This window comes from Lissotriton helveticus, chromosome 3_1 (assembly GCF_964261635.1).
Source record: "Lissotriton helveticus chromosome 3_1, aLisHel1.1, whole genome shotgun sequence".
In the NCBI taxonomy this organism is placed as follows: Eukaryota; Metazoa; Chordata; class Amphibia; order Caudata; family Salamandridae; genus Lissotriton; species Lissotriton helveticus.
Genome location: NC_136061.1, coordinates 1,782,239,875 through 1,782,266,216, shown reverse-complemented (window position 1 = coordinate 1,782,266,216; position 26,342 = coordinate 1,782,239,875). Strand labels below are relative to the sequence as shown.

Below are 26,342 nucleotides of genomic sequence, written 5' to 3'. Positions count from 1 at the left end.
AGATGACGGTGTCCTCAACTATTGGAGTACAGACTCTATTGTTAGGTCTATACTGTCCAATAGGGAAAGGTGGGTAGCATCAAGCAAGAGCGGTGTGCTGGTAGACATTGAAGGGCCAGGCGATGTTAAACACGAGTTTTCCACACCCTCCTCATTGGTTTTGTCGACCAAGGTGATACCCTTTGTAGTCACTAGATTGGCCTTGCATAGAAATTTGTCCAATGTTCCAGAAATCACAGTAACAGACTTACTTCCGGTTTCTCTTCTCGCCATAGTGAATGTGTCTGCTTGAAGTGGCCTCGGGATGAGGACGTAAGAGGGATGGCCCGGTCCGGTCTCTGCCGTTCTCTAACGGCCTCAAACGGCCCGCCCTTTGCCCGGGCTTAGCCCGGCTTCCGCCCGCGCGCGTCCCGCGATGCGCGTTCCTTGTACTAGTCTTGTAGTTAGTAATGGGGAGGACCCCCGGGATAGGGGCGGGGTCAGGGGGGAAGAGCCTCCAGGTGCGGCAGCTGGAAAAGCCGCTAAAGTTCCTGGGACTCGCAGTCCCACCGTTCCTGCCGCCTACCGCTCACACGCACTCCAAGTATCGGTGCTCCCGCTGGTGTAAATCCAAAGACAGGCAAACTGCTCCTCGGTCCTCCCTCGCAACTACGAGCGGCTCCCGCGGAGCGGGGGCCGCGAGTCGCGGTTTTGCTGACCCGGGAGGGGGGCGGGGTCAGGGGGGAAGAGCCTCCAGGTGCGGCAGCTGGAAAAGCCGCTAGAGTTCCTGGGACTCGCAGTCCCACCGTTCCTGCCGCCTACCGCTCACACGCACCCCAAGTATCGGTGCTACCGCTGGTGTAAATCCAAAGACAGGCAAACTGCTCCTCGGTCCTCCCTCGCAACTACGAGCGGCTCCCGCGGAGCGGGGGCCGCAAGTCGCGGTTTTGCTGACCCGGGAGGGGGGCAGGGTCAGGGGGGAAGAGCCTCCAGGTGCGGCAGCTGGAAAAGCCGCTAGAGTTCCTGGGACTCGCAGTCCCACCGTTCCTGCCGCCTACCGCTCACACGCACTCCAAGTATCGGTGCTCCCGCTGGTGTAAATCCAAAGACAGGCAAACTGCTCCTCGGTCCTCCCTCGCAACTACGAGCGGTACCCGCGGAGCGGGGGCCGCGAGTCGTGGTTTTGCTGACCCGGGAGGGGGGCGGGGTCAGGGGGGAAGAGCCTCCAGGTGCGGCAGCTGGAAAAGCCGCTAGAGTTCCTGGGACTCGCAGTCCCACCGTTCCTGCCGCCTACCCCTCACACGCACTCCAAGTATCGGTGCTACCGCTGGTGTAAATCCAAAGACAGGCAAACTGCTCCTCGGTCCTCCCTCGCAACTACGAGCGGCTCCCGCGGAGCGGGGGCCGCGAGTCACGGTTTTGCTGACCCGGGAGGGGGGCGGGGTCAGGGGGGAAGAGCCTCCAGGTGCGGCAGCTGGAAAAGCCGCTAGAGTTCCTGGGACTCGCAGTCCCACCGTTCCTGCCGCCTACCGCTCACACGCACTCCAAGTATCGGTGCTCCCGCTGGTGTAAATCCAAAGACAGGCAAACTGCTCCTCGGTCCTCCCTCGCAACTACGAGCGGCACCAGTTCTGGTACAACTCCTCCATTTGTCAAGTTTCATAGTATTATGTGGCCTTGTGACCTACATGATGCCTTCATCCAGCCCTAGTTTATGAACAGATAACACTTTGCATGCTAGAATATTTGAACTCATCCCCTTAAATTGTTAATTGAAACGTGAATAGTGCAGAATGTAATGTGCTTTTCTGAAAAAAATAAAAAGACAGGACTCTTAGAAGATGTAACACATGGCATGGTTGTACATGGCTGCAAAGGAATTTGTGTACGTTTTTTTCTTAAATTCTGGCTCCAACAAACAATCTACTTCATGGACTGCATCTTATGAATAGCCAACTAACTCTATCAAACTTTAGCTTAAATTTATATTTCTAAGATTTTAGTAGAAGTTGTTCATCCTTAGATCAAATATTTCTGCAGGCACATAGCTTCCTTTCCCCTCCACAATCTAGAATCTTCACCGACACAGGGCGTTTTCCAGGTCAGTCATAATTTCCAGAACCAAAAACATCCCTTTTAGTACTTTCACGTGTGTCTGCAGTTTTGCTATACCATAATCACACTGCAGTACAAATTGTACATCTAAACAATCAACCTGTTTTTGCATTCTATATTGTCCCAATCTTCTGTAATAATTTTACATCTGTCACATGTGCACATCACTTTTAAACACAGGATTAAGAATGTTGCACATTTCTCTGCTAAACTGCTATTACAAACTTCAATTTTAGTATGTCACAACTGAATGATGAGTGGTACTGAGACAAGGGAGCAGCAACATACCATCAAGCATACCTGTGGCATCACACTACCACATCACTCTGTCACCTGAGCTGGTTAGCTAGCGAGGAAGAATGAAGGCATCAGGCTATCAATGTCTTACCTCCTGTAGACATGTCTCTGTACTACTGTACAAAATACGTTCTTTCCCAGTCCACACTGGCACCCAATACCCCAATTAGTCCATTCCCTAAAGGGCACAGAAGCTCCACACACCCACATTCCCATTACTCTCCAGTATTCTTTTGTGGCTTTTACAACCCATTGCCATTTTACAACCCATTTTTTACAGGACTGATAGCCTAATGGGCTAAACTACATTATTCCATAGCTCATTTCTAAAATAAACAGAATAGCTTCTTACAATCATCTTATTTGCGTAATCCTTTGGTTAACAAAAGCTCCAACAGCCCCTCTTTTCCACAAATGTTATCATGCGTTCCACATGTATTGCAAATAATAATTTTATTCAAGAGTGTATCAAGAAACCATATCTGTGCAGCCATGATCAACAAATGGTGCCCTGAACGTTGCAGAGGTAGGCTGTAAACAAGCATCCAAGTAGTACGGCGAATGTCTCCACATTCGGGAACTTGTTTAGTATATCCCTGAATTATAAGTACTGGGAAGGCTTCTGGGGCGTTCTCTAAATTTCAATAATGCCAATAAGAATACCCCCACAAAGATCCCCAACCATCTAGCAAATAGCAGCCACAAAGTGAACCACGGCGTACAGCATATGTCAGCAGCTCCAATGCAAGGATACTTGAAGAAATATGAAAAAATTAAAATTTTGTTCTTTGGCAACTCTCCCTCGCCTATAGCAACACGACTTTTCTTTTCAATCTGAAGCCGTCTTGTTCCCTTTTTGTGGTGGTAGTTTAAGATACCTGTGAACAATGTCCTTAATGTAGAATGCTTCCTGAACATCAAGCACTTGGGCTTCTTCAATTCCCAATTCAGCACAGAAAAGCAGGCGAATACACAGATGACAGATTGTTTTGTGCCATGGTGTCTTAACTTTGATGAATGTTCCATCTCCTTCAACAAAATAAAAGATCTGCATATGTCCATTTGACAGCACACAAATTTGCATGTCCTAGTCATTATCGGGTGTCTTTCCCAGTTAAATTCTGGCAAAAAGGCCTACCATAATTTAATGGAGGTGCAAATATAGTGTAGTTAATGGGTGTAATAAACTCTGCAAAATTGATAATTCCGACCCCAGCACAAACCGGAATTTTTGCAGGGTTCTCAATTTTCCAGTCCACTAATAATGTTATGTTATATTGATTTGTATAGAACACTAATCACTGAAGACAGTCTCCAGGCACTTGGGCAGGTGTGTAGGTTTGTAGTCCCAGGGTGCTTATAGGAAGAGCAAGGTCTTCATCTTCTTGTGAAACTTAGAAATGAGGAGGAGGCTTTGATGTGTTAACGGAGGTCATTCCATGTCTTTGGTGCGATGTAGAAGAATGAGCAACCTTCAGTTTTGCTTTGGAGATATGGGGAATGTGTGCGTATGAGAGCGAGACATAGTCAAAGTCAAAGTCAAAAGATCTTTATTCGGAGTAAAATACATCCATAAAAGTACATAACAAGTGCAAAATGGCAAATAATACAATACAAGAATGATCAACCAGAAATGTAGTCTGTCTAAACCACAGTAAAACAAGTATATGTTTAAAAAAGAGATAGTATATACAGGTTTTTTTTTAATTTTTAAAAATGGTATAAAAATAGCGACAAAATCAGACAAATATATGTGCAAAATACAGATGTGACTGATAATAAAAATATAAAGTGCAATAGCAATGTGCAAATTCCTATGAATCAATGTGCAAAGTAGCTCGGGAGCGGACTGCAGCTTTGAGGAAACAACTCACTCTAAATATAACTTCATCTGTACCTAACAACAGTAGGTTCCTCATCGCTATCTTATAATCAAGCAGATCATGTTTCCGACAATATGGCATTAAATAGTGCACCGTAAACAGTTTATAAAAATTACAAAAAAACATAAAATGCATAAGGCTTTGTTTCATATTCCGGTTACATGGACAATCTAAGGTTTCCAAATGTTTAATATAGCCCAAGGGGAAATTTAATAAATTTACGATACTCCCCTCCCGAAAGCGGAACAGCAAACTTCTGTTCCATCTACAGAGGTTTAAACATAAGTATTTCTGGGGTCGGGCAAAGTGGCTAGAAGAGGGCTCTAAATGGCCCATATACTTTGCGACTGTACATTTTGAGAGGTTTGTTCTTTCTCGTTCTTCACTGTAGTGTTTATACAGAGCCCTTTGGATACATTTCTTGTGTGTGCGATCTATAAGGTTTGGAGATGTAAACAATTGTCCTTGCCCTACATGTATTAGGCAATCATTTACTGCTTTCAACCATGGTATACAATGAGCTCTGTCACATTTCAAACAGTCTAAAATTATATCTTGAGTCAATTTGGCTGCCGGGTTCATCCATATTTTTAACCAGAAAAGGGGAGGCCTTGATCTAATAAAATCCTCAATATATGGTATATTTAATTCGCTGTGACATACATAATTTGGTGCACAGATAACGCCACCCAACACCTTCCGGCAAAATCTGTTTTCTTCTGTCTGGATGGGGAGACAATTTGAATGTCCCCATACCTCTGCGCCATAAGTACCTGTAGGGATACATTGTGTTTGATAAATCTTCAATAATGGCGTAGCGAGACATAGCATAGGTGTCTTGTGGGTTGGTAAAAGTGTATGCTGCTGTTCAGGTACTCTGGTCCTGAGTTGTGTATGGCTTTGTATGCGTGCGTGAGAAGTTTGAATTGGCTGTGCTTGTGAATGGGGAGCCAGTGAACCTCCCTGAGGTGGGGTGTGATGTGGGTACAACGTGAGAGGTCGAGTATGAGTCTTGCAGCGGAGTTCTGGATGGTCTTGAATGAATGAAAGAGCTTTTGTAGAGCGCAGGGCTACCAGGAGGCCTCCCAGCGCTAGAGACAAAAAGTACTCACCGAGCTGTAGGTATGGTCATTGAAACAAGAACGTTTTTAGAAGTTTCCGGAAAGACATATAGTTGGTTTCCAAGGGAAGGTTGGTGGGCAGCTGGTTCCAGCGTTTAGCGGCAATATATGTAAACTGGCGAACTCCACTCCGAGCTTTGTTTATCCTAGGGACAATTGCAAGACCTTTGTTTTCCGAGCACAGAGTTCTGTTAGGAAGATAGGGGGGAATGATAGATCGTAAGATCGGTAGGCCTGTGTCTGAGAGGGATCTGTGAACCAGGCACATTGCCTTAAACTGAATCCGTTCAGCCACTGGGAGCCAGCGGAGGGAGGCCAAGAGCGGCCCTGCAGATTCCCGACTGTGGGCCTGCATAAGAAGGCGTGCCGCACAGTTTTGAACCGCTTGTAGTCTTTTGATAGTTGAGCCTGGGGGACCTAAGTAACGTACATTGGCGTAATCAATCCTAGAAAGAATCAGGGCTTGAAATAGCAGTCTTCTAGCTCTGAATGGCAGCAAGGGAATTATCTTTCTGAGCATCTTCAGGATACCATAACAGGTACCTGCAACCTTGCGCGCTTTCTCTTTGAAGTTAAGGCTCTGGTCTAGTCAGACACCGAGACTTTTTATCTGTTCTTTAGGGGGAGGCATTTCCCCTAGGCAGTTGGGCCAGAAGATATTGGCATCCAGGATAGTGGGTTTACCTAGAAACATCAACTCCGTTTTAGTACCGTTGAGTTTCAGAAAGGATCCTTCCATTCATTTAGACACCCTGACCAGACAGTCAGCCAAATTGGAGCCTGCTTTGTCAGATTGATTGAGGGACACAATCTGCTACATGCCGTCCGCATAGGTGACAATCTGAATGCAAGAGAAGACTCCTACATAGAAATTGAGTCTATGTAGGAGTTGTTTGGAGTCTCCTGAGTGGAGAGTGATCAGCCTCCTGGTGAAGAGTGCTTGTGTGAGGGTCCGTCTAGTGTTCAAAGGCAATCGTTTGAAGATTTGTCACAGCATGTGTAGAATGTGGAAGCAGGAGGAGCACACTGTATTGACTTGAGCAGTCCGGTTGAGCTTGTCATTTAGGATGAATGATCCCTCCATTTCATGCATGGTCTGTGGTTGTGGGTGTTAGTCCTAGCTATGATGGCCACTAAGTGGAGTCCCTTGGGAAGGTCTTGTTGCCGAAGACCAATACTTCTGTCTTGTCAGAGTTGAGTTGCAGCCAGTTGATTCACATCCAGTCTGATACCATGGTCATTAAGATGGTGAAGTTGGTTCTGGTGGTGGTTGTTTTGTCCGTCAGATAGAGGATGAGTTGGGCATCATCGGCCTAGGAGTTGGCGGTGATGTCTTGTGAGTGGATGATCTTAGCAAGTGGTGTCATGTATACGTTGAAAAGAGGGACATAGGGCCTTGGAGACTATTCAAGTCTCAAAAATAGATCAATTCTATCATCTGCCTATACCTCAACTATGAAATACAATGTTGTGTCTGGAGATCTTAGGAAAAGATCAACTTAAACCCTGCACTTTGATGAGAGAATTACTTTATATGATTTTATGTCACAACAGGCATTACACACCATGACGTTAACCACCCAAAATCCACAGCAAATGTGTGTTATCATTCAAACTAATCAGATTTTATAAGCCTTTGATATTTATGTGAAAGTTATATTTTATCAAATACTGTATACAGTCAAGACTGTAGTTTAAGGGCTGTTTTCTTCTTCGCTAGTCCTCTCTCTGTTTTAGCCCCCCTCACTTTCTCACCGATAAAATGTTGCCACATGATCCATTGGTGATTTCATTTTTCAGTACGATCACGGCCTGGGATCCACTTATCCTTATTTGTCCTTGGCAGTCAGTATACGAGAGGTGTAAGGTGTTGGGGTCATACATGTCTTTCTCCAGCTGACATGTGGCCAGGACTGCTTCCATATAATTAGTATTGCAATAAAGCACAAACTTGAAACCCCCTGAAAGCAAGACAAAAGTCGTTAGGAAGAACAACAAGGGGTATGCAAAGTTGTGAAGATGTTGCTACGTAAACTTGGTAACGTTTTGTGTAGTGCATTGTAGGAAATAACAGGAATAAGAATTGGACAGATTGTTTATCAAAATGTGCTCTGGTATTAATTGCAATCTTGACTTTAGTATTAATCAATATGGCTTTAGCATAGTACTAAACATTATTTAAAATTGAGAAACTTAATAGGTAGTAATGTGATTGCACCATTATATACATTACCTAAAGGTTCATATTTGGTCTGGTCACAATCACACGTCCCAGCGTCAATGTTGCAGATTTGATCAGCTGCACAGGCAGGACAGGTAATTGGGGCTAGAAAGGCTGAGAAAAGGTTTGGATTACTTTTATGATCAAGCCGTGTTGGAGTGCTGCCGTCAACCAGGTTGCAAAAGCCAAAATGTCACTCTGTGTGCCAAGTCGAACAACATGGCCAACATGGGGAATCACTGACCGTATATTCATTCATAGTTCCACACAAGAAAGATGGTGGACATGAGACATCTGTGTGGATATGAATATTTATTGCACATTCAGTGGAGTGTTGCAGCTGTAGAAATACAGGGCCATGGAAAGTTGAAGTTTCAGTTTTTGGCACATGAAGGGCAGCCAACTAGAGACAAGCTTGTTGTTGTAGTTAGGCTGCACCAACATATGTACCTATAGAATCACTCTGAGGATCCTCACGCACTTATAAATTCATTATACACTCTGCTTGCAGTACTCTAATGATGCAGTCTCTACGTACGTACTTGAACAATGACCGAGACAAAGTTACATAACTAAAGTTTTCCCCCACTGGCAAAGGTAAGATGGTTGCGTATGCTGTGCAGAGTACTATGTAATGTGGTAGGGCCCAGGGGCAGCATGTTGCATACATAATGAACACACGGACACAGATAGATAGTGGAACTGGGTACGGGCACGTGCCCTCGACTCCTTTTTATTACCAGAGTCACATGTCCAGTAACGTCTGTGGTGGATGAGTGTGGGGTGATTGTAAGTCAACCCTCCGGGAATGGTTGGTGCTGGCAACAAGTATGACAGTAATCATTGGATCAGACACAGAGATTCAATCATAAAGGGTCAATGATTTATGCTGCACTGAGTTACGGGTAACAGATATGAAATAATACAGAAAAGATCCTATTGTAAAGAGTTCATGACTTGTGATACACTGAGGTAGGACAGCAGATGTGAAATTATACACAAAATATTATATCAGAAAGGGTGCATGAGTTGTGCTGCACTAAGAAAGGGGCATCGATAGCATTTAGCATCTGTGCAGCCAGCGATGATGTAAGTGCGGGCGAACCACAATGGAAGCAATGCCTGTTGCCTACTGGACTGCGTTATCTGCAATCACAATTCGATCTGAATTGTGAGCCTTGCTATCGGTAGTGTACATCGAAGGCAGTAGTCAGCACAGACATCGAAGAATGTTTTTAGTCACTTCCTCTTGACAAAGTTTGAGAACATAGAGTCCAATTCTCTCTGTGATAAATAAATCATGTTTTAATTTAAATTGTGAGCTCTGCTGACCGTAGTGTAGGTATATGGAAGAAAAGATAAAACATTTATGGAATACACTGAGGAAATCTTGGTTGTTCTGAGTACAGTTGTAAAGTATGGTATTCTGAAGCTAGAATCTGAACTGGTCGTTCATTACATCGTCCACCTTTTCCAGCAGGGAACAGCTGTGGAAAAGAACAAGCTTCCAAACTTGTTTCCCACACACTCATGGGAGTTCCTTTTGCTTTTTTAATCTGGAACAATTCAATAGTATCTCCCATCAGTTATTTTGAATTTAGAGGATGTATAGTATAATGTTAATAAATGTCTTCTTTTCTTGAATTGTCCACTTGAAATATGTGTTTCAGCTTCTATGTCATTTCTTCTTCTTCTAAATTTACAATTTTATAGTAAATATTGTTTTGCACTAGATATAATGTAGCCTTTTGGTCTTTCGTGACATGTACTAACTCTTGACATATATTCCGACTCTTTGTGGGTACACCATTAACAAGAATGACTACAGGTTCAGTATCCTCTCTTTCTACACTAACCGTTTCAACATTTTTCTTAAAATCTAAAAGTAAATACACAACTCTTCCTTTTAAACCTCTTTGCAAATCTATTGGAAGCAGCTTACCTGTTTTAGGCTGCATATGAATTATAGCCTGAAAAGGGTGCACAGATTGTATAAGGATGGCCTCATGTATTTAAATCTGTAAGTTTAGGAGGTATAGCTACTAATTCTAAGTCATTATGGACAGCTCTAGCTGGCATTTTGTTCTCTTCTAATTTATTGTAACAATATATACAAACACATTGTACAGTACCTAACTCAAAACGAATCTCCACAAACAGAAAAGCAGCAGATTCTCTCCATTTATCATTATTTTCCTTTTACTTTTTAAAAACACATCTACATTCCTAGTTTGAATTTTATAATGAGTTTGTTGGCAACAAATACAAACATAGTTGGGATTTTCAGCAGAAACTACGTTGAACTTTGTTATTTCTCTTTCAAACTTAGCATTAGTCGTATCTTCCATCTCTTTTTCAACACCAACACTCTCACTTTCTCTACACTCCTCTTCACCAGCATAGAAACGTAATATCATCACAAACTTAGACATAATGCAGGACTTTCACATAGAATAATCTTAGCAACTAATTATAAGTCATTATGGACAGCTCTCTCTTTTGTCTATTGAATTCTGCCTAATTACGCAAAGTGGCGCTGACATATGGTGCAGTAAGTTATTGGCACCTGAAGCACTCAGCATGTGCACACCCTGCGATGATGGGTGGTCCGAGAGTGCCGCACTGGGAGCAATGTGTCTTGCGTACTGGACTGCGTCCTCTGCAATCGCTACTCCATCTGAATTGTGAGGCCTGCTGTTCGCATTGTAGATCGAAGGCAGTAGTCTGTACAGACATAAGTCTGCGGTGCTGTGCCACTGGGTTCGCAAGGGGCCTGTGTCGAGGAGGCCCGAGGTCATGGCGGCAGCCAAGTGGCAGGATGAGGTCCGCCGCTCTGGCAGACTCGTTGGCCTTCACACAAGTGAACCATGCCCAGAGCCCCGGCTTATTTATTCATACTACTACGCTGGAGTGGTGTACGTTGGACCAGCCCACTGCACTTCCACTTCCAGGGGAGGACAACACAGATACATGTCTGAGATCTTTCCCACTGCCTGAGGTAAAAGGGTTGCGTCTATTGTGCACAACACTACAAGCAGCAGCAGTATATGTACACATGGAAAGGTTTGTGCTCCGCATAGGAGGTCTGTCCAGCACAACACTGCTACACTTGGTATTGTGTGCATTATTATTATTGATGGGTGAGTTGCATTCGTCACACATACTTGCTTGCCATATCTGCCAACATTCAAGTATTGTGTGGCTGAGGGACCATGCCGTTTTCGGAAGGTCCGCTGTCCTGTTCTGCACAGCCTCGGTGGTAGTAGGGAGGGGGGTGGTCTGGGGGGACGTCCTGAGGCTGGTGGCAGTGATGTTGTGGCCTTCATGGGTGTTTTTAGCTGCGTGATCAGTAACTCTATTATTATTTTGCGCTTCAGATGTGATTCTGGGCTGTGCTCCCTTTCACATTGTAGGTAGTCATCCTGGTTTACACCAGCAAAATGCAGATGTTAGATTCCTAATGCAAACATGGCTTATTGCCTGTTTTTGGATCGCACCCCAGATTTGGCTGCTCGATGAAAATTCCAGGAACTGGTGATTTTGTGTAATTTTTGCACTGAGATGTCTACTTCACATATTATTACCATTAGTTGTTGTTCTCACTTGTGGCAATTTTTTGGGGGGAAGCTATTGCTGTTTTCACTATGAATAAATGAAGTGATAATTTAAAATCACTGGAAAAACTATATGTTTAAAGAAGAAAATAATTTGAAATTAGCATTTAAAAAACCTTTGGAATTCACTGAAAAAAAACGTGTTTCAGGGATGTCATAGTTAGAAATTCGCATTTAAAAAACCTTTGCAATTCATTGAAAAAAACATAGGTTTTAGGGATGTTATAGTTAGAAATTAGAATTTAAAAAAACATAGAAATTCTGTGAAATAACCATAGGTTTCATTGATGTTATAGTTAGTTGGACATTTCACTCATACAAAACCATTGAAATCCCGCCATTATAGTTAGTTGAGCTAACTATAACTTGCGCCCCCGCAATGCACTGCTGATGACTTCACATATTACATCATTCATGACATGGTCAGTGACATCACTGATGACATCTCAAATGACATCACAGATGACATCATTGATGGCATCATCCACGTGAAAATCTGATGCACCTTCTCATACCTTAATAACACCTTTGATACACCAATTCTAAAATACAGACTACATTTTTGAAAGAGTAGAGACACCAATACCAGTTATTATGTACGCATTCAAGGATTCCTAGGTCTACACACAGATCATCTCATTTATCCATACAGTTAGTCATAGATGCAGTGACTCATCAATTCAACACTATAATAGGCACTCATACACCTATACAAACACTCACACACCACCACTCATCCAGAGTTACTCAAACACCTAGTCAGTCATGCAAAGAATCAATCACACTTCTATGTACTCACCTATACAGTTATACACACACAACCTCACTTATTCATACAGATACTAACATATACTTACTCTCTTATACAATCAATGATACAAATACACACTGATCAAATACAACCACTCTCACAATCACTGGCTGTCTTGTACAGTCATTTATATACTCCAACTCTCACAAGCACTGTGTTTTACATATGTAGTTACTTGTAAGTATGGCCGAATTTTGCGGATTTGCGGTCCGCGAAATCTTGCGAAATGGCAAAAAAATCTGCGAGTTTGTGAAAAAATTTGCAAATTCACGGATTTGCACAAATAGTACTGTTTATACTTCTACTGGCTAATCAGTTAAGTGCTAGCTCATTAGGTAAATGTATAGTACTTTTCCTACACTGTAGCTGCGTAAAGGCCAAAAGAGTTGTGTCCAGTGACCACGCGTGTTTATAACTTTGCCACCACGCTGAGGTCCCTCGAGTGAGCTGTCCATCACAGTGGGGGAAAGGGCGGGAAGATGTTGCATACCCTAGTGTGTGTGTGTGGCGGGGCCAAACGGGCGGGGCTTCTATGCGAGTTCACATGTCTCTTGTTTATGAAGGGTCCGAGACCGATCAGAGCAGCAGATGAGGAGAAAGCAGCCTCCTGGTCACAGGAAGTACATGGGGATTGCGCACGAGAAACTCATGGATGCAAAGACCTCCATCAAGGATTACAGCTGATTGTAGACGGTAGATCTGGGGAGAAAGCACACCTGCCTAGCCTCGACCGTGCTCACTAGTTTTTTGGGCTGATTATAATGCGTTACTGAATTTGAGCTTCAACTCGAGCACCTGCTTTATTTATATCTGTAAGTGCTTCCTGTTGAGGTTTAATTTTTGTGACAGGAGCATCGTGCCAGAGTGAATCCTGTCTGCATATGTATCCACGAAGATGCCACCGTGTTGTGCCATACCTCTACTCAACTGGAGTACTTTTTACTGGCTAATCAGGAAGTGCTACCTCGTTGGGTAAATGTATTGTACTTTTCCTACACTACAGCTGCGTAAAAGGCCAAAAGACTCGAGTTGTGTCCAGTGACCACGTGTGTTTGTAACTTTGCCACCGCGCCGAGGTCCCTCGAGTGACCTGTCCATCACAGTGGGGGAAAGTGCGGGAAGACGTTGCATACCCTAGCGTGTGTGTGGCGGGTTCAAACAGGCGGGGCTTCTATGCGAGTTGACATGTCTCTTGTTTATAAAGGGTCAGAGACCGATCAGAGCAGCAGATGAGGAGAAAGCAGCCTCCTGGTCACAGGAAGTACACGGGGATTGCGCTCCAGAAACTCGTTGATGCAAAGACCTCCATCAAGGATTACAGCTGATTGTAGATGGTAGATCTGGGGAGAAAGCACACCTGCCTAGCCTCAACCGTGCTCACTAGTTTTCTGGGCTGATTATAATGCGTTACTGAATTTGAGCTTCAACTCATATGCAAAAAAAAAATACAAATCCGCCCACGAGCGGATTTGCGGATTTTTCTGCAATTTTGCAAAATTCGCGGATCGCGAAATTGCCGAAAATCTGCAAATTTCGCGAGAGGAACGGATTTTCGGCCCATACTTAGTTACTTGGACATGTAGCACTCAGATATGCATTCACACACCAACACACCCATACACACACTCACTCACTCATACAGGTGTTTCCACATGTACACTTGAACCAATACACTCAGTGAATGAAGCACTCATATATCACTGCAGAGAGTCACACACCTCCCATCCACCCACATATGCACTCAAGGACCCATACAAATACTCATGCAACCGAAGAATAATCCATATAGACACTCATGTAGCTACTCACCAACCAATGCAGCAGCTTTCATAGTAATAGATAGACTGATACAGACATTCACACAGTTTAGTCACTAACCCATGCATTTACTAATATACATTTAATCACTCACTTGTACAGTCAGTCACACATCTACTAAATCCTCCACCCAGACACTTATACACCCACTCATTCTTCAATACTACTTGGCATATATATAAAACATATCTAAACTTTAAAGAAAAACACAGTCACTGGATGATGTCATCAGTGATGTCATTTGAGATGTCATCAGTGATGTCTTCAGTGGTGTCACTGACCATGTCATGAATGATATAATATGTGACATAATCAGCAGTGCATTGCGGGGGCGTGAGTTATATTTAGCTCAACTAACTATAACGGCGGAATTCAATGGTTTTGTATGAGTGAAATGTCCAACTAACTATTACGTCAATGAAACTTATGGTTTCTTCAGTGAATATATATATATATATATATATATATATATATATATATATATATATATATATACATACATATACATGTACACACAACACACCTTACATTTGTCTTTGAAGACAAATCTATACACATTCGGTAAATCCCACTTAAAATGATATTGTCTAGAATTTTAGGATTTTGAGATTGTATGGAAAACAGGAATATTATTTTATTAACACTGTACTTCCTAGCTTCCAAAATAACATGTACAATTTTGTATTTTGTTGTAATATATTTTGTGATGCGAGTAAAAAGGACACACTTTTAAATGTCTACAAGGGGCAATCAAAATTTGAAAGGTGAACAGTTAACTTTCTTGATGTATCAGACAACGATCTTCACTATGTTGCAGTGCTAATAAGATCTGTGATCTGTTTGAACTAAGAACAATTTTTGTATTCAAATCTCTGAATTATTTAGCAGACGTTGCATTTTGTGCCAACTCTGTTAATTTCATATTACATAGAAAAAGTTGCAGCCACAGAATTGAATATTCTTAGTGACCCCTACTGTAACCAACAGGCCCTTTTCATGAAATCAAGCCAAGTAATGATGTAAATTCAAATCTAGAACAACCACCCAAAGGCTCCTCCCTGGATTTTCGCATATTAAGGCTGTATTTTATATATTAATGGGTTAATATTACACTCAAATGTTGAAAAGGTCTGGAAATTGAAAAGAAACAAGGTTCGGTTCGATGCTGAGGTTTGAAGGAAAATGTCATGACACTTATTTTGTACATCTAAAGCTGCAAATACAATATTTTTTTATATTTAACTAATCTATAATTCTGCACACCAAAATTGGGAGTGATGGCACTGTAAATGAAGCCTTCAACAAACAATAAACCACATTCTCAAAATCAATTACGTCTGACCAGACCTACTGTAATTAGAGATGACAGCTCCTTCAATAACAATCAAGAAATACCAGAAAGCTTCACTATAATCCAAATATTAAAGCTGTGAACCGTTAGAAAATTTTAAAATGCAGATAGTACCGCATATAAAATAGTGAACTATTCTGTCTTAAAGTCATATATTAGAACACAATAGGAACAAGCCGTTTAAAAATAGTTGGTATCCCTTGAGAATATATCATCAGAATGAATTAAGAGCTTTGTGAAGTTGGCGAACCTCTGTTTAGTTCAATTAAGTGCACTTCACCCCTACAAACATTATGTTTTTCAAAGGAGAACCTATTGTATCATTGTATTTCGTAATGTTATATTAGGTACTGCGGCAGTATGTATTTTAGATCTTCAAATTCCACTCCCCATTTCTCACAGTTACATCCTAATATATTAACTTTAAATTTTTAAACCTAAAAAAACACAATGCAGGAATTATTTATGATAATAGTTTTGGCAAAATGATTACAGTGATTTAGCGTGCCCATTTGTATTGGAGCTTGAATAAAATGAATATAAACACAACAATAAGATATTGTTAGGTAAAATAAATTGGGATTCGTGAATGCTTATGGACTATAACTGACAACGATGACATGGGGAAAAAAGAACATATAGTAATATGTTTACCATAAAGTGAATGAAAAACAGTCGGACGAGTAATAACTAAGATGATGCTCAAATTTCTGAAGTAGAAATTAATATGCTGTTGGACAACACTTGCTGAGTTGTGCGAAAGCAAAGGCCGAACACATAATGCAAGCAAGGAAAACACCCCCTGCCATCCACCTGGCCAGTTAACAGAAAACCGTAATTGGAGTTCAGCGGGCATCTCATAACTCCTTGTTCACAACGACTGTACTTGATGAATCAATAATAGACACAACATTGTAACTAATGTAGAAGAATAAAAGGTTTTAGTAGGTTCAGCAAAGATTAAACTGCTAAAATGTCTAAAAACCATAATATCGCTCTTTAAAATCAGCTATAATATTTTATCAAAAAAGCCATAATTTGCAACCATCAATTTTGTACCTACTCTATTTAGACTTAGCTAGAAGTTTGGTGGCCTTTGTTTGCAGTGAAGTGCTTCTGTGGCATTTAATCCTGGTGTTTATGTTGCTGTGAGGGTGTTTCAAACAGCCGAATACTTGTATTATCCCAAAAGTCAAATCAGTGTTCCCGTCACATGTAAATGAGGTGTGGGGATCAAGGTTTGGGTCTCCATTTTGAAGTGGCCCACTCATAATTCTCTTTTGCTTTTCAGAAAAACACTCGAAATAGCGTGTATCTGTTTCCGAAAGATAAAAGAAAATTGCCCATCAAGCAAGAAAATCAGTAAAGTCTAGCCCACTCTGAGTTGAGCTGAGCGTCCGCAGGAGGAAATTCGGTGGTCATTTAGAGGAAGGGGCACAAGACAGGAGTGTATGGCCGTAGGTGCTGGAAGTAAGAGTTCAGGGGTGTGGGGAGGGGGGTGCTACCGCAACCATGGGCGTCCGCAGAAATTTTTCCAGGGGGGGGGCAAAATGTTAACACCATCACCATCCTCCGACATGCTGTGTGCCAGGTGGGGCACAAGAAACACTGGGACGCAGGAGGAGCCATGGGGTCAGGAAGCAGGCCGCATATGATCTCATACACCATAGGGTTGTTGTGCCACAGCCATCTCTTTCTTTTGTGGTACCCCAAAATCCATACCTGCCCTGGTCCCCAAATTACCCCTTAGCACCCCAAAACCCATACCCACCCTGAACCTTAAAATTACCCTTGCCCCCCAAAACTCATACCCACCCTGAATCCTAAAATTACCCCCCTGTCACCCCATAACCCATACCGCCCTGACCCCTAAAATTGTCCCTCTGGCACCCCAAAACCCATACCCGCCCTGAACCCTAAAATTTCCCCCCTTGCACCCCAAAACCCGTACCCACCCTGAACCCTAAAATTACCCCCCCGGTACCCCAAAAACCATACCCACCCAGAACCCTAAAATTATCCCCATGACACCCCAATCCCTAACCCACCGTGAACCTTAAAATTACACCCTGGCACCTTAAAACCCACACCCACCCTGAATCCTCAAGTTACCCCCTGGAACCCCAAAAGCTGAACACTACATTCTGATTGTGTATTGTGCCGTCTCCCTGCTCAGGGAGGATCTGCTGATCCTGATCGGCTCGCCCTGGTCCGGTTCTGCTCGCCCTTCTCTGGAGCTGTTCTGCCTGCCCTTTTTCCTCTTCCGGACCCACCGAGCCTGCCTCCATGCACACTGCCTGGACCTACTCTGTCTGGCCTGGTTCTTTTTCCTCTGGACCTGCTGTCTTCGCTGGCGGAGTTAGAACACAGGTCTCCCTTCTCTGAAGCTGCTCTCCCTCACCCAGACCCCCCACTCCCTCTCCACTTGCTCTCTCATCTTCCTTCCTCCCTACTTCTCGGTCTCTCTTTCCCCACGGCTTCTCCCTCTCTTTCTCTCCCCCCTCTCTGTCCACTCTCACCCCCACCGTATCCGTCTCCCCGACCCCATCAAGTCTTCCTCAGTCCTCCCTCTCTCTTCCTCCTCCTCATGTCGGTGATAGGGAGCCCGGGGCCCTCTCTGAAAATGCGATCTGGAGGTGACGTTTAAGTGTGAAAGCACCAAGGAGAAGAGGCGGGGGAAGGGGTGGGCTGCAGGTAGAGGGTCAAAGGGGGCACTGGCTCTCAGAGAGGTGAGACGGGGCGGGGAGCAGCCTGAGGACAAAAACAACACCAGAGCAAGAGGCAGACGCTACACTTTAATTCAAATGTGACTATTCTTTCTGCTTAGTAATTTACCTAACAGCAACTGTTCTAGGCAGTCAATCACTATAATCCAATAATTATTTGAAAAGACTTTGCCTCAATCTTGTTATTGTGTCAGAGCTTGCTATAAAGTCCGAGGTCTTCAGGCGCTTCTGACTAAATTATAAGCTGGAGGGGGGAGGGGGCAGAGGGTACTCAGAAGGATCTAGAAAAAGAGCAGAGTCTCCAGGTGTTGTCTGGATGTGACATGCGATGAGATGCACAGGAGTTCACCTAGAAGAGAGTGCCAAAGGGACGGTGCAGGAAAATGAAGCCCACGTCTTGTCCTACTGAGCACTGAAATGCAGAGGAGCTTCAGAATAGAACAGAGAGTGCGAGCTGGAGAGAAACTGTGGTTGGAGCACCCTGTGTAATGCATAGTGGCATGGGCGTCCGCAGGGGGCAGGGCCGGCTTTAGCGCTGGTGGCACCCAGTGCAACAATGTTAGTTGGCGCCCCCAATGACCACCTCCACCACGGATTCTCTCACTAGCACCCTTTAACAGTGACCAAGTCTCCATAACCACTCTCTCTCAGATGCATTGAATTCGTTATATAGCGCTCCTCATACCATTAAAGTATGTCAGAGCACTTTGCATCACACACACATTACACAGACAATCAATCATACTTGTGTAAAGCAGTGTATAGGAAATGTTTCATAAGCAAAAGGACAAAGGGGCATATTATCAAGGCCTAGCGATATTTTTATCGCCGCGCTTGCTTCAGTTTTCGGACAAAATGCTACGATAAAAATATCGCTTTATTTACAAGAGCACGCTAACGTGTGTTCAATGGGATTAGCGCTGGTTTCAACATCGCATCGCCTTGCATCGCTAATGAGATGCAAGCGAGGCGCTTCCCGTGAAACAACATGGAATATCATCACTATCTCTGATTCTCTCAATTTTCAAGTGTATCGCTAACACACATAGTGATATTATAATCAGCGCTAACCGGGTTTTTCGCCGGTTTGTAACGCCTGCTATTTTCCTTACTGAGCCATATCTATAATGGGATATGGATTGTTATGCTGAGTCCACGTCTCCCATTATAGATGAGGTTTTCCCTAACGCGGTTTTCTATCGCTGGAATTTCGGCGATTTCGACTCTTTCTGCCGCTTTTACCTGGATTTCTATCGCCTGGGCGATGCGCCTTGCTGCGCTCCCCAGGCGATAGAATAAGGCGATATGCGGCGTTAATTTTTTACATGCTACACAAGGCCAGCGATAATTATCGCTGGCCGTTGATGATATGCCCCTAAAAGTGTAGGAGTCACATGTCATACATACTGGTAGGCAGTATAGTTTAGGAGTGCTTGGTGTGGAGAAGCACAAACTCAGAGTCGAAAAAGAAACAGCATAGTTGGGAGTTTTCTTTAATAATAAGAATCCATTTCTACCCAAATTAACGCTTTTTGCAACATTAATCAATGTTCTATACTTAGCAGAGTGTATGCACTTCTATGATGAAAGTTAATTCCTCACTATTCTATATTAGGACTTTAACTTATAAATTGCAAGAAAGAAAAGGATAGCTCTTTTAAAAGCAGTAACCTGCTGATCTATTTACATTAAAGGCACTCTTTAATCTACTTGGTACACGTTCTTTGCAGCAGGCATATTAACCCTCTGTACTACCTTCACACAAGTCAAAAACCTCAACTACACAAAACTCTGATCTCTGGCCAGGAAGAACCTTATTCACAGGAGTTATCTTGACATTTTTGTGATGCCCCTTAATTGCAGGAGGAAAAGAACATGCAGCAGGTGCTTTTAAAATCATAATTAAGATGTAAACTAGGCACCCCCAGGAAGCCAGCACCCCGGTCACACCGCCCTAGAGCCGGTCCTGTCAGGGGGGCAAGGAGGGGCGCTCCAGGGGGGCAAGCGCCCCTCCTTGCCCCCCCCCGCAGACGCCCATGACCGCACCCCAAATATATACGTGCTGGAGTTTAAAAGGTAAATGAACAATAAAAATGCCTTTACATTTTGTGTTTATCTTATCACATTTGCTGTGAATTTAAAGACAGATGTCAAATGTCAACCTATGTCTTCTGACAAATATCAGCTTATTTGAAAAGTGGAATGTACTTCTATTTCTCTATCTGCAAAGTGAGAGGATTTTTCTAAAATTACTTATGGGACAAATTTGCTTGGGTACAAGAAGTAAAAGGAAAGACTGTAGGCTGTCATTTTTTTATTTTTTTAAACACGCAACAACATAAATTTCTGTGAATGAACTATACATGTTTTAAAACATATTAGAAATTTGGAAAGAACAAATGAAGAACATTTTGTTTCTTATTCTGACATGATGTAATCAAAGATTTAAATAGGAGCCAAACAAATGAAGACACTTACTCTGGTGTCGTGTAAATGATAAATATTCACTGAAACCGGATTTCCACACATTATCATTTGTGCGCTATATAATTTTACCAGTAAAGCTGCATGTCTATGCAAATTTAGTGGCCATTTCGGTGGAAAATGTTCTGTCTGTAAATGACAGAGTGCTAACACAGCAGTGTTCCAGAATGCACCACCGGCTTCATACTACACCCTTACCACTCGCCTCATGTATGGACGTGACACATTTGCAAGATTTGTTTTTTGTGTGACGCTTGGATTTTTCACAATCCCTATGATTTCAGTGATATAACACTGATGGCATCACCTCCTCTCTGAAAATTGTTCCAGTGCCACTGTGAAACACAGGCCCCTGCAGCCTCAGCGGTACAGGTGTGGTCCATCGTTTTGCATTACGCCACTGACGCTAATGCCATCCGGTCAAGGACCTGCAGCTGCAGAGACGGCTATAACCACTGAAAACCAAGCTGTTCTTCACCTCTAAATGTGTTAGGATAACCAAGAGTTTGGCAAGGAGGGAGCTCTACCAATCAGAGGCTGAACACCCAACCCCCCAACTCAAAATGAGGCCATAAGGAATTTAAGCAAATCACATCACAGGTAATAAATTCCAGAGGTAGAGAACAATAAACTTACATGAAAGAAACAATCCAAATCAATATACTTTCCTGTTGCTTTTAATCTGCTGCTTACCAAGAGTGAGAAAGTGCAAATACAATGGAAAATGATTAATCTCCAACCTTGTGAAGTAAAGCAGCCAACAGAGCTATAGTACAGGTGTCATCAACTGAAAATGACCTAACGGTCAAGTATGGCTTACAAATATGTATCAAATACATATTAGGCTCATTTCAGTTTCACTTTCTACGTGCTTAGGGAGATATCTCAGCCCCCTGAGCACTTAGAAAGATGGGAGAGGTATCATTGGAAAATGGATCCCTGCTTGGGGATCACCCAGGAGAGTGATCCCTAAGCAAGGATCCACCACTAGATACAAGGGAGGGGGAGAGTCCCCTTGGGCAAGGGCCTTTGCTCCCCCCAAAGTTATATTGGCCATATTCAGTCTTTCTGGAAGATGGGGGCTGTAGCCCCCAATCTGCCCCCCCAGGGGGGAAGAAAGCCCACTTGACACCAGGGATTTTTTTATTGAGATATGTAATTAGGGTGGGCGCTGCCCAAAACGGGCACGCCAATGCACCCACTCCCCCACCACCATTACAGCCTTTAAGCTCCCCCTGGGGGGCATATGGGGGCAGTAGCCCCCAATCTGCCGCCCTGGGTGGGCAGAAAGCCCACTCGATGCCAAGGATTTTTTGTTCCCATATGTAATTAGGGTAGGGCTGCCCAAAACAGGCATGCCAATGCCCCCACCCCTGCCACCATTACAGCTTTTCTGCCCCCCGGCGCAAAAAGCCCACTTGACACCAGGTTTTTTTTATTGGCATATGTAATTAGGGTCGGGGCTTCCCAAAACGGGCACGCCAATGCCCCCACCCGTGCCACCCTTACAGCCTTTAAGCTCCCCCTGGGGGGCATATGGGGGCAGTAGCTCCAATCCACCCCCCCCGAGGGGCAGAAAGCCCACTTGAAGCCAGGGACTTTTTGCTCCCAGCTTGTGAATGCCCGATTTGGGCAGCCCCTAACCTAATTAAAATTGCCCCCCACCAATCACTGCCGTCAAGTGGGCTTTCTGCCTGCCGGGGGGGCAGATTGAGGGCTACTGCCCCCCTATGCTCCCGGGGGGTAGAAAGGCTGTAATTGTGGTGGGGGTGTGGGCATTGGCATGCCAGTTTTGGGCATCCCCCACCCAAATTACATATGGCAACAAAAAAATCCCTGGCATCAAGTGGGCTTTCTGACTCCCGGGGGGGCAAATTTGGGGGCTACTGCCCCATCGGGCCCCCGGGGGGGCAGAAAGGCTGTAAACGGGCATGCCAATGCCCCCACCCCCACCAAAATTACAGCCTTTCTGACCCCGAGGGGGAAGATGGGGCAATAGCCCCCAATCTACCCCCCCCCCGGGGGTGGCAAAAAGCCCACTAAATGCCAGGGATTTGTCTTTGGGCAATTTGAATTAGGGTGGGCATACCAAAACGGGCATGCCAATGTCCCCACCCCCACCACAGAAATGACAGTTTTTGTGCCCCCCCTGGAGGCAAATGGGAGCTGTAGCCCCCAATCTTTTACCTCAGGGGGGCAGAAAGCCCACTAGAAACCAGGGATTTTTTTTATTCGTGTTGGGGTAGGGGCTGTCCAAAATGGGCATGACAATACCCCACCCCCCCACACAGAAATTCCAGTCTTTCTCCCCCCCCCTACCCAGGAGGGCATATGGGGGCAGTGGCCCCTGATCTGCCACGCAGGGGCAGCAGAAAGCCCACTGGGCTCCAGAGATTACGCTGACTTTTTATGCATGTGGGTGGGGGCTGCCCAAAATGGGCATACCAATGCCCCCACCCCTACAAACAATAGCCACTGTCATTCTTTCTCCCTTGGGGGTATATTGGGGCGAACCCACCATCCCATGAAGCCCCCCCGGGCAGCAGAAAGCCTACCAGGCACCGACTTTTTTTAGCAATGTGCCTACTTGTGGATTTTGGGCCCTAGTGCAGCTGGCACATAGGGAAACCTAGCAAACCTGTACATTTTTAAAAACTAGACACTAAGGGGAATTCAGGATGGGGTAACTTGCCTGGCTCTCGCCAGGTTCTGTTACCCAGAATCCCTTGCAAACCTCAAACTTTATAAAAGAAAACACATTTTCCTCACAATTCTCTTGCGGGAAAGTTCTGGAATCTGCGTGGATCCACGAAATTCCTTCTCCACAGCATTCCCCTAGGTCTCCCGATCAAAATGGTACCTCACTCCCGTGGGTGGTTCAAGTACCCGCGACAGGCAAGGGCCCAAAACCTAGTGAGACGACATCAAAATTACCTATCACAAATTAAACTGGTTTTGCAAGCGGTGTCACCTGGGTTTTTGGCCCCGTGCTCGGCGGCGAGCTAGGGAAACCAACCAAACCCACAAATTTCTAAAAAGTAGACTGCGGGGGGATTCAAGCAAGGTATGGATTGTGTGGATCCCCCAACTTTCTCTTACCCAGAATCCCCTGCAATCCTCAAATTTAGCGGAAAAGTACCATTTTTTTCACAAATTTTTGTGTGGGAAAGTTGTGGCATCACTGCGCTGAAACAAATTTCTTACTACCCAGCGTTCCTCCAGGTCTCCCGATAAAAATGGTGCCTCATGCATGTGGGAGGCCCAAGTACCCGTGACAGGCAAAGGCCCAAACGTATTGAGGCGACATCAAAATTGCCTTTCACAAAACGACCTGCTTTTGCAAGGGGGGTCACCTGGGTTTTTGGCTCCGTGCTCGGCGGCCAGTAAGGGAAACCTATCAAAAACACATATTTCTCAAAACTAGACATCCGGGGGATTCCAGGGAGGTATGGCTTGTGTGGATCCCCCAACGTTTTCTTACACAGAATCCCCTGAAAACCTCAAATTTAGCAGAAAAAATCGTTTTTCCCTCTCATTCTTGAGTGGGAAAGTTGTGACATCAACGGACTGACATACATTTCCTATCACCCAACGTTCCCCCAAGTCTCCCAATAAAAATGGTGCCTCACTCTGGGAGGCCCAAGTACCCGTGACAGGCAAGGGCCTTAAAACATATTGAGGCAACATCAAAATTGCCTATCACAAAACGACCTGTTTTTGCAAGGGGGGTCACATGGGTTTTTTACCCTGTTTTCAGCAGCCAGCTAGGAAAACCTACCACGCCTACACATTTCTGAAAACTAGACACCCGGGGGATTATAGGGAGGTATGGCTTGCGTAAATCCCCCAACGTTATCTTACTAGGAATCCCCTGCAAACCTCAAATTTAGTCAAAAAATTCCCTTTTTCCACACATTTTTTGTGTGGGAAAGTTGTGCATCACCGGGCAGACACACATTTCCTACCACCCAGCATTTTCCCAGGTCTCTCAATAAAAATGATGCCTCTCTTATGTGGGAGGCCCAATTACCTGCGACAGGCAAGGGCCCAAAACGTATTGAGGCAACATTAAAATTGCCCATCGCAAAAGTACCTGGTTTTGCAAGGGGGTCACCTTGGTGTTTGGACCCGTGTTCGGTGGTTAGCTAGGGAAACCTACCAAACCCACACAATCCTGAAAACCAGACACCTGGGGGATTCCAGGGAGGTAAGGCTTGCGTGAATTCCCTAATATTTTCTTACCCAGAATCCCCTGCAAACCTTAAATTTAGCTGAAAGAATAATTTCTTCCACACATTCATGTGTGGGAAAGTTGTGACATCACCGGGCTGACACAAATTACCTACCAACGAACGTTTCCCCAAGTCTCCCGATCGGCAAGGACCCAAAACGTATTGAGGCGACATCAAAATTGCCTTTCACAAAACAACCTGGTTTTGCAAGGGGGATCACCTGGGTTTTAGGCCCGGTGCTTGGCGGCCAGCTAAGGAAACCTATTAAACCCACACATTTCTGAAAAGTAGACATGCAGGGAATTCCAGAGAGGTATGGCATGCGTGGATCCCCCAACTTTTTCTTACCCAGAATCCCCTGCAAAGTTCAAATTTAGCTGAAAAACTAAATGTTTCCAAACATTTTTGTGTGGGAAAGTTGTGGCATCACCGGGCTGAAATAAATTTCCTACCACCCAGCTTGCCACAACTTTCCAATTCAAAAATGTGTGTGAGAAGTGATTTTTGTCAACTAAATTTGAGGTTTGCAGGGGATTTTGGGTAAGAAATCATTGGGGGATCCACGCAAGCTATACCTCCCTGAAATTCCCTAGGTGTCTAGTTTTTAGAAATGTATGGGTTTGGTAGGTTGCCTAGCTGGCCGCCAAGCACGGGGCCAAAAACCCAGATGACCCCCCCTTGCAAAATCAGGTAATTTTGTGAAAGGCAATTTTGATGTCACCTCAATACGTTTTGGGCCCTTGCCTGTCACGAGTACTTGGGCCTTCTGCATGAGTGAGGCACCATTTTTATTGGGAGACCTGAGGGAATGCTGGTAGGAAATTTGGGTCAGGCCGGTGATGCCACAACTTTCCCACACCAAAATGTGTGGTAAAGTGATTTTTTCAGCCAAATTGAGGTTTGCAGGGGAATCTGGATAAGAAAAAGTTGGGGATCCACACAAGCTACACCTCCCTGGAATCCTCTGGGTGTCTAGTTTTTAGAAATATATGGGTTTGGTAGGTTTCCCTAGCTGGCCGCCAAGTTCAGGACGTAAAACCCAGATGACCCCCCTTGCAAAACCAGGTCATTTCGTTATAGGCAATTTTGATGTTGCCTCAATACGTTTTGGGCCCTTGCCTGTTGTGGGAACATGGGCCTCCCTCACGAGGGAGGCACCATTTTTATTGGGAGACCAGGGGAAATGCTGTGTGGTAGGAAATTTGTGGCAGCCTGGTAATGTTACAACTTTCCTACACAAAAATTTGTGGAAAAAGTGATTTTTTAAATTTGAGGTTTGCAGGGGATTATGGGTATGAAAACATTGGGGGATCCACACAAGCAATACCTCCCTGTAATCCCTCCAGTGTCTGGTTTTTAGAAATGTTTGGGTTTGGTAGGTTTCCCTAGCTGACCGCCGAGCACAGGGCAAAAAACCCAGGTGATCCACCTTGCAAAACCAGGTTGTTTTGTAACAGGCAACTTTGATGTCACTTCAATATATTTTGGGCCCTTGCCTGTCGCGGGTACTTGGGCCTCCCACTTGAGTGAGGCACCATTTTTATTAGGAGACCTGGGCAAAGGCTGTGTGGTAGGGAATTTGTGTCAGCCCGGTGATCTTTCACAAATGTGTGGAAAAAGTGATCTTTTCAGCTAAATTGAGGTTTGCAGGGGCTTCTGGGTAAGAAAATGTTGGGGGATCCACACAAGC

The 26,342-nt window shown here is 44.3% G+C and overlaps 1 protein-coding gene across 1 annotated transcript in view; it reads right to left on the bottom strand.

The window, feature by feature from the left end:
• The window catches only part of LOC144825145 (uromodulin-like), a 135,440-nt gene that overhangs the window by 93,546 nt on the left and 15,552 nt on the right, over window positions 1-26,342 (bottom strand). Inside the window, exons 2-3 of the mRNA XM_078684014.1 lie at window positions 7,629-7,730; window positions 7,151-7,356 (exon numbers count right to left, since the gene is read on the bottom strand). Coding sequence (XP_078540140.1) covers window positions 7,151-7,356; window positions 7,629-7,730 — 308 coding nt within the window. The remainder of the gene's footprint in view (window positions 1-7,150; window positions 7,357-7,628; window positions 7,731-26,342) is intronic.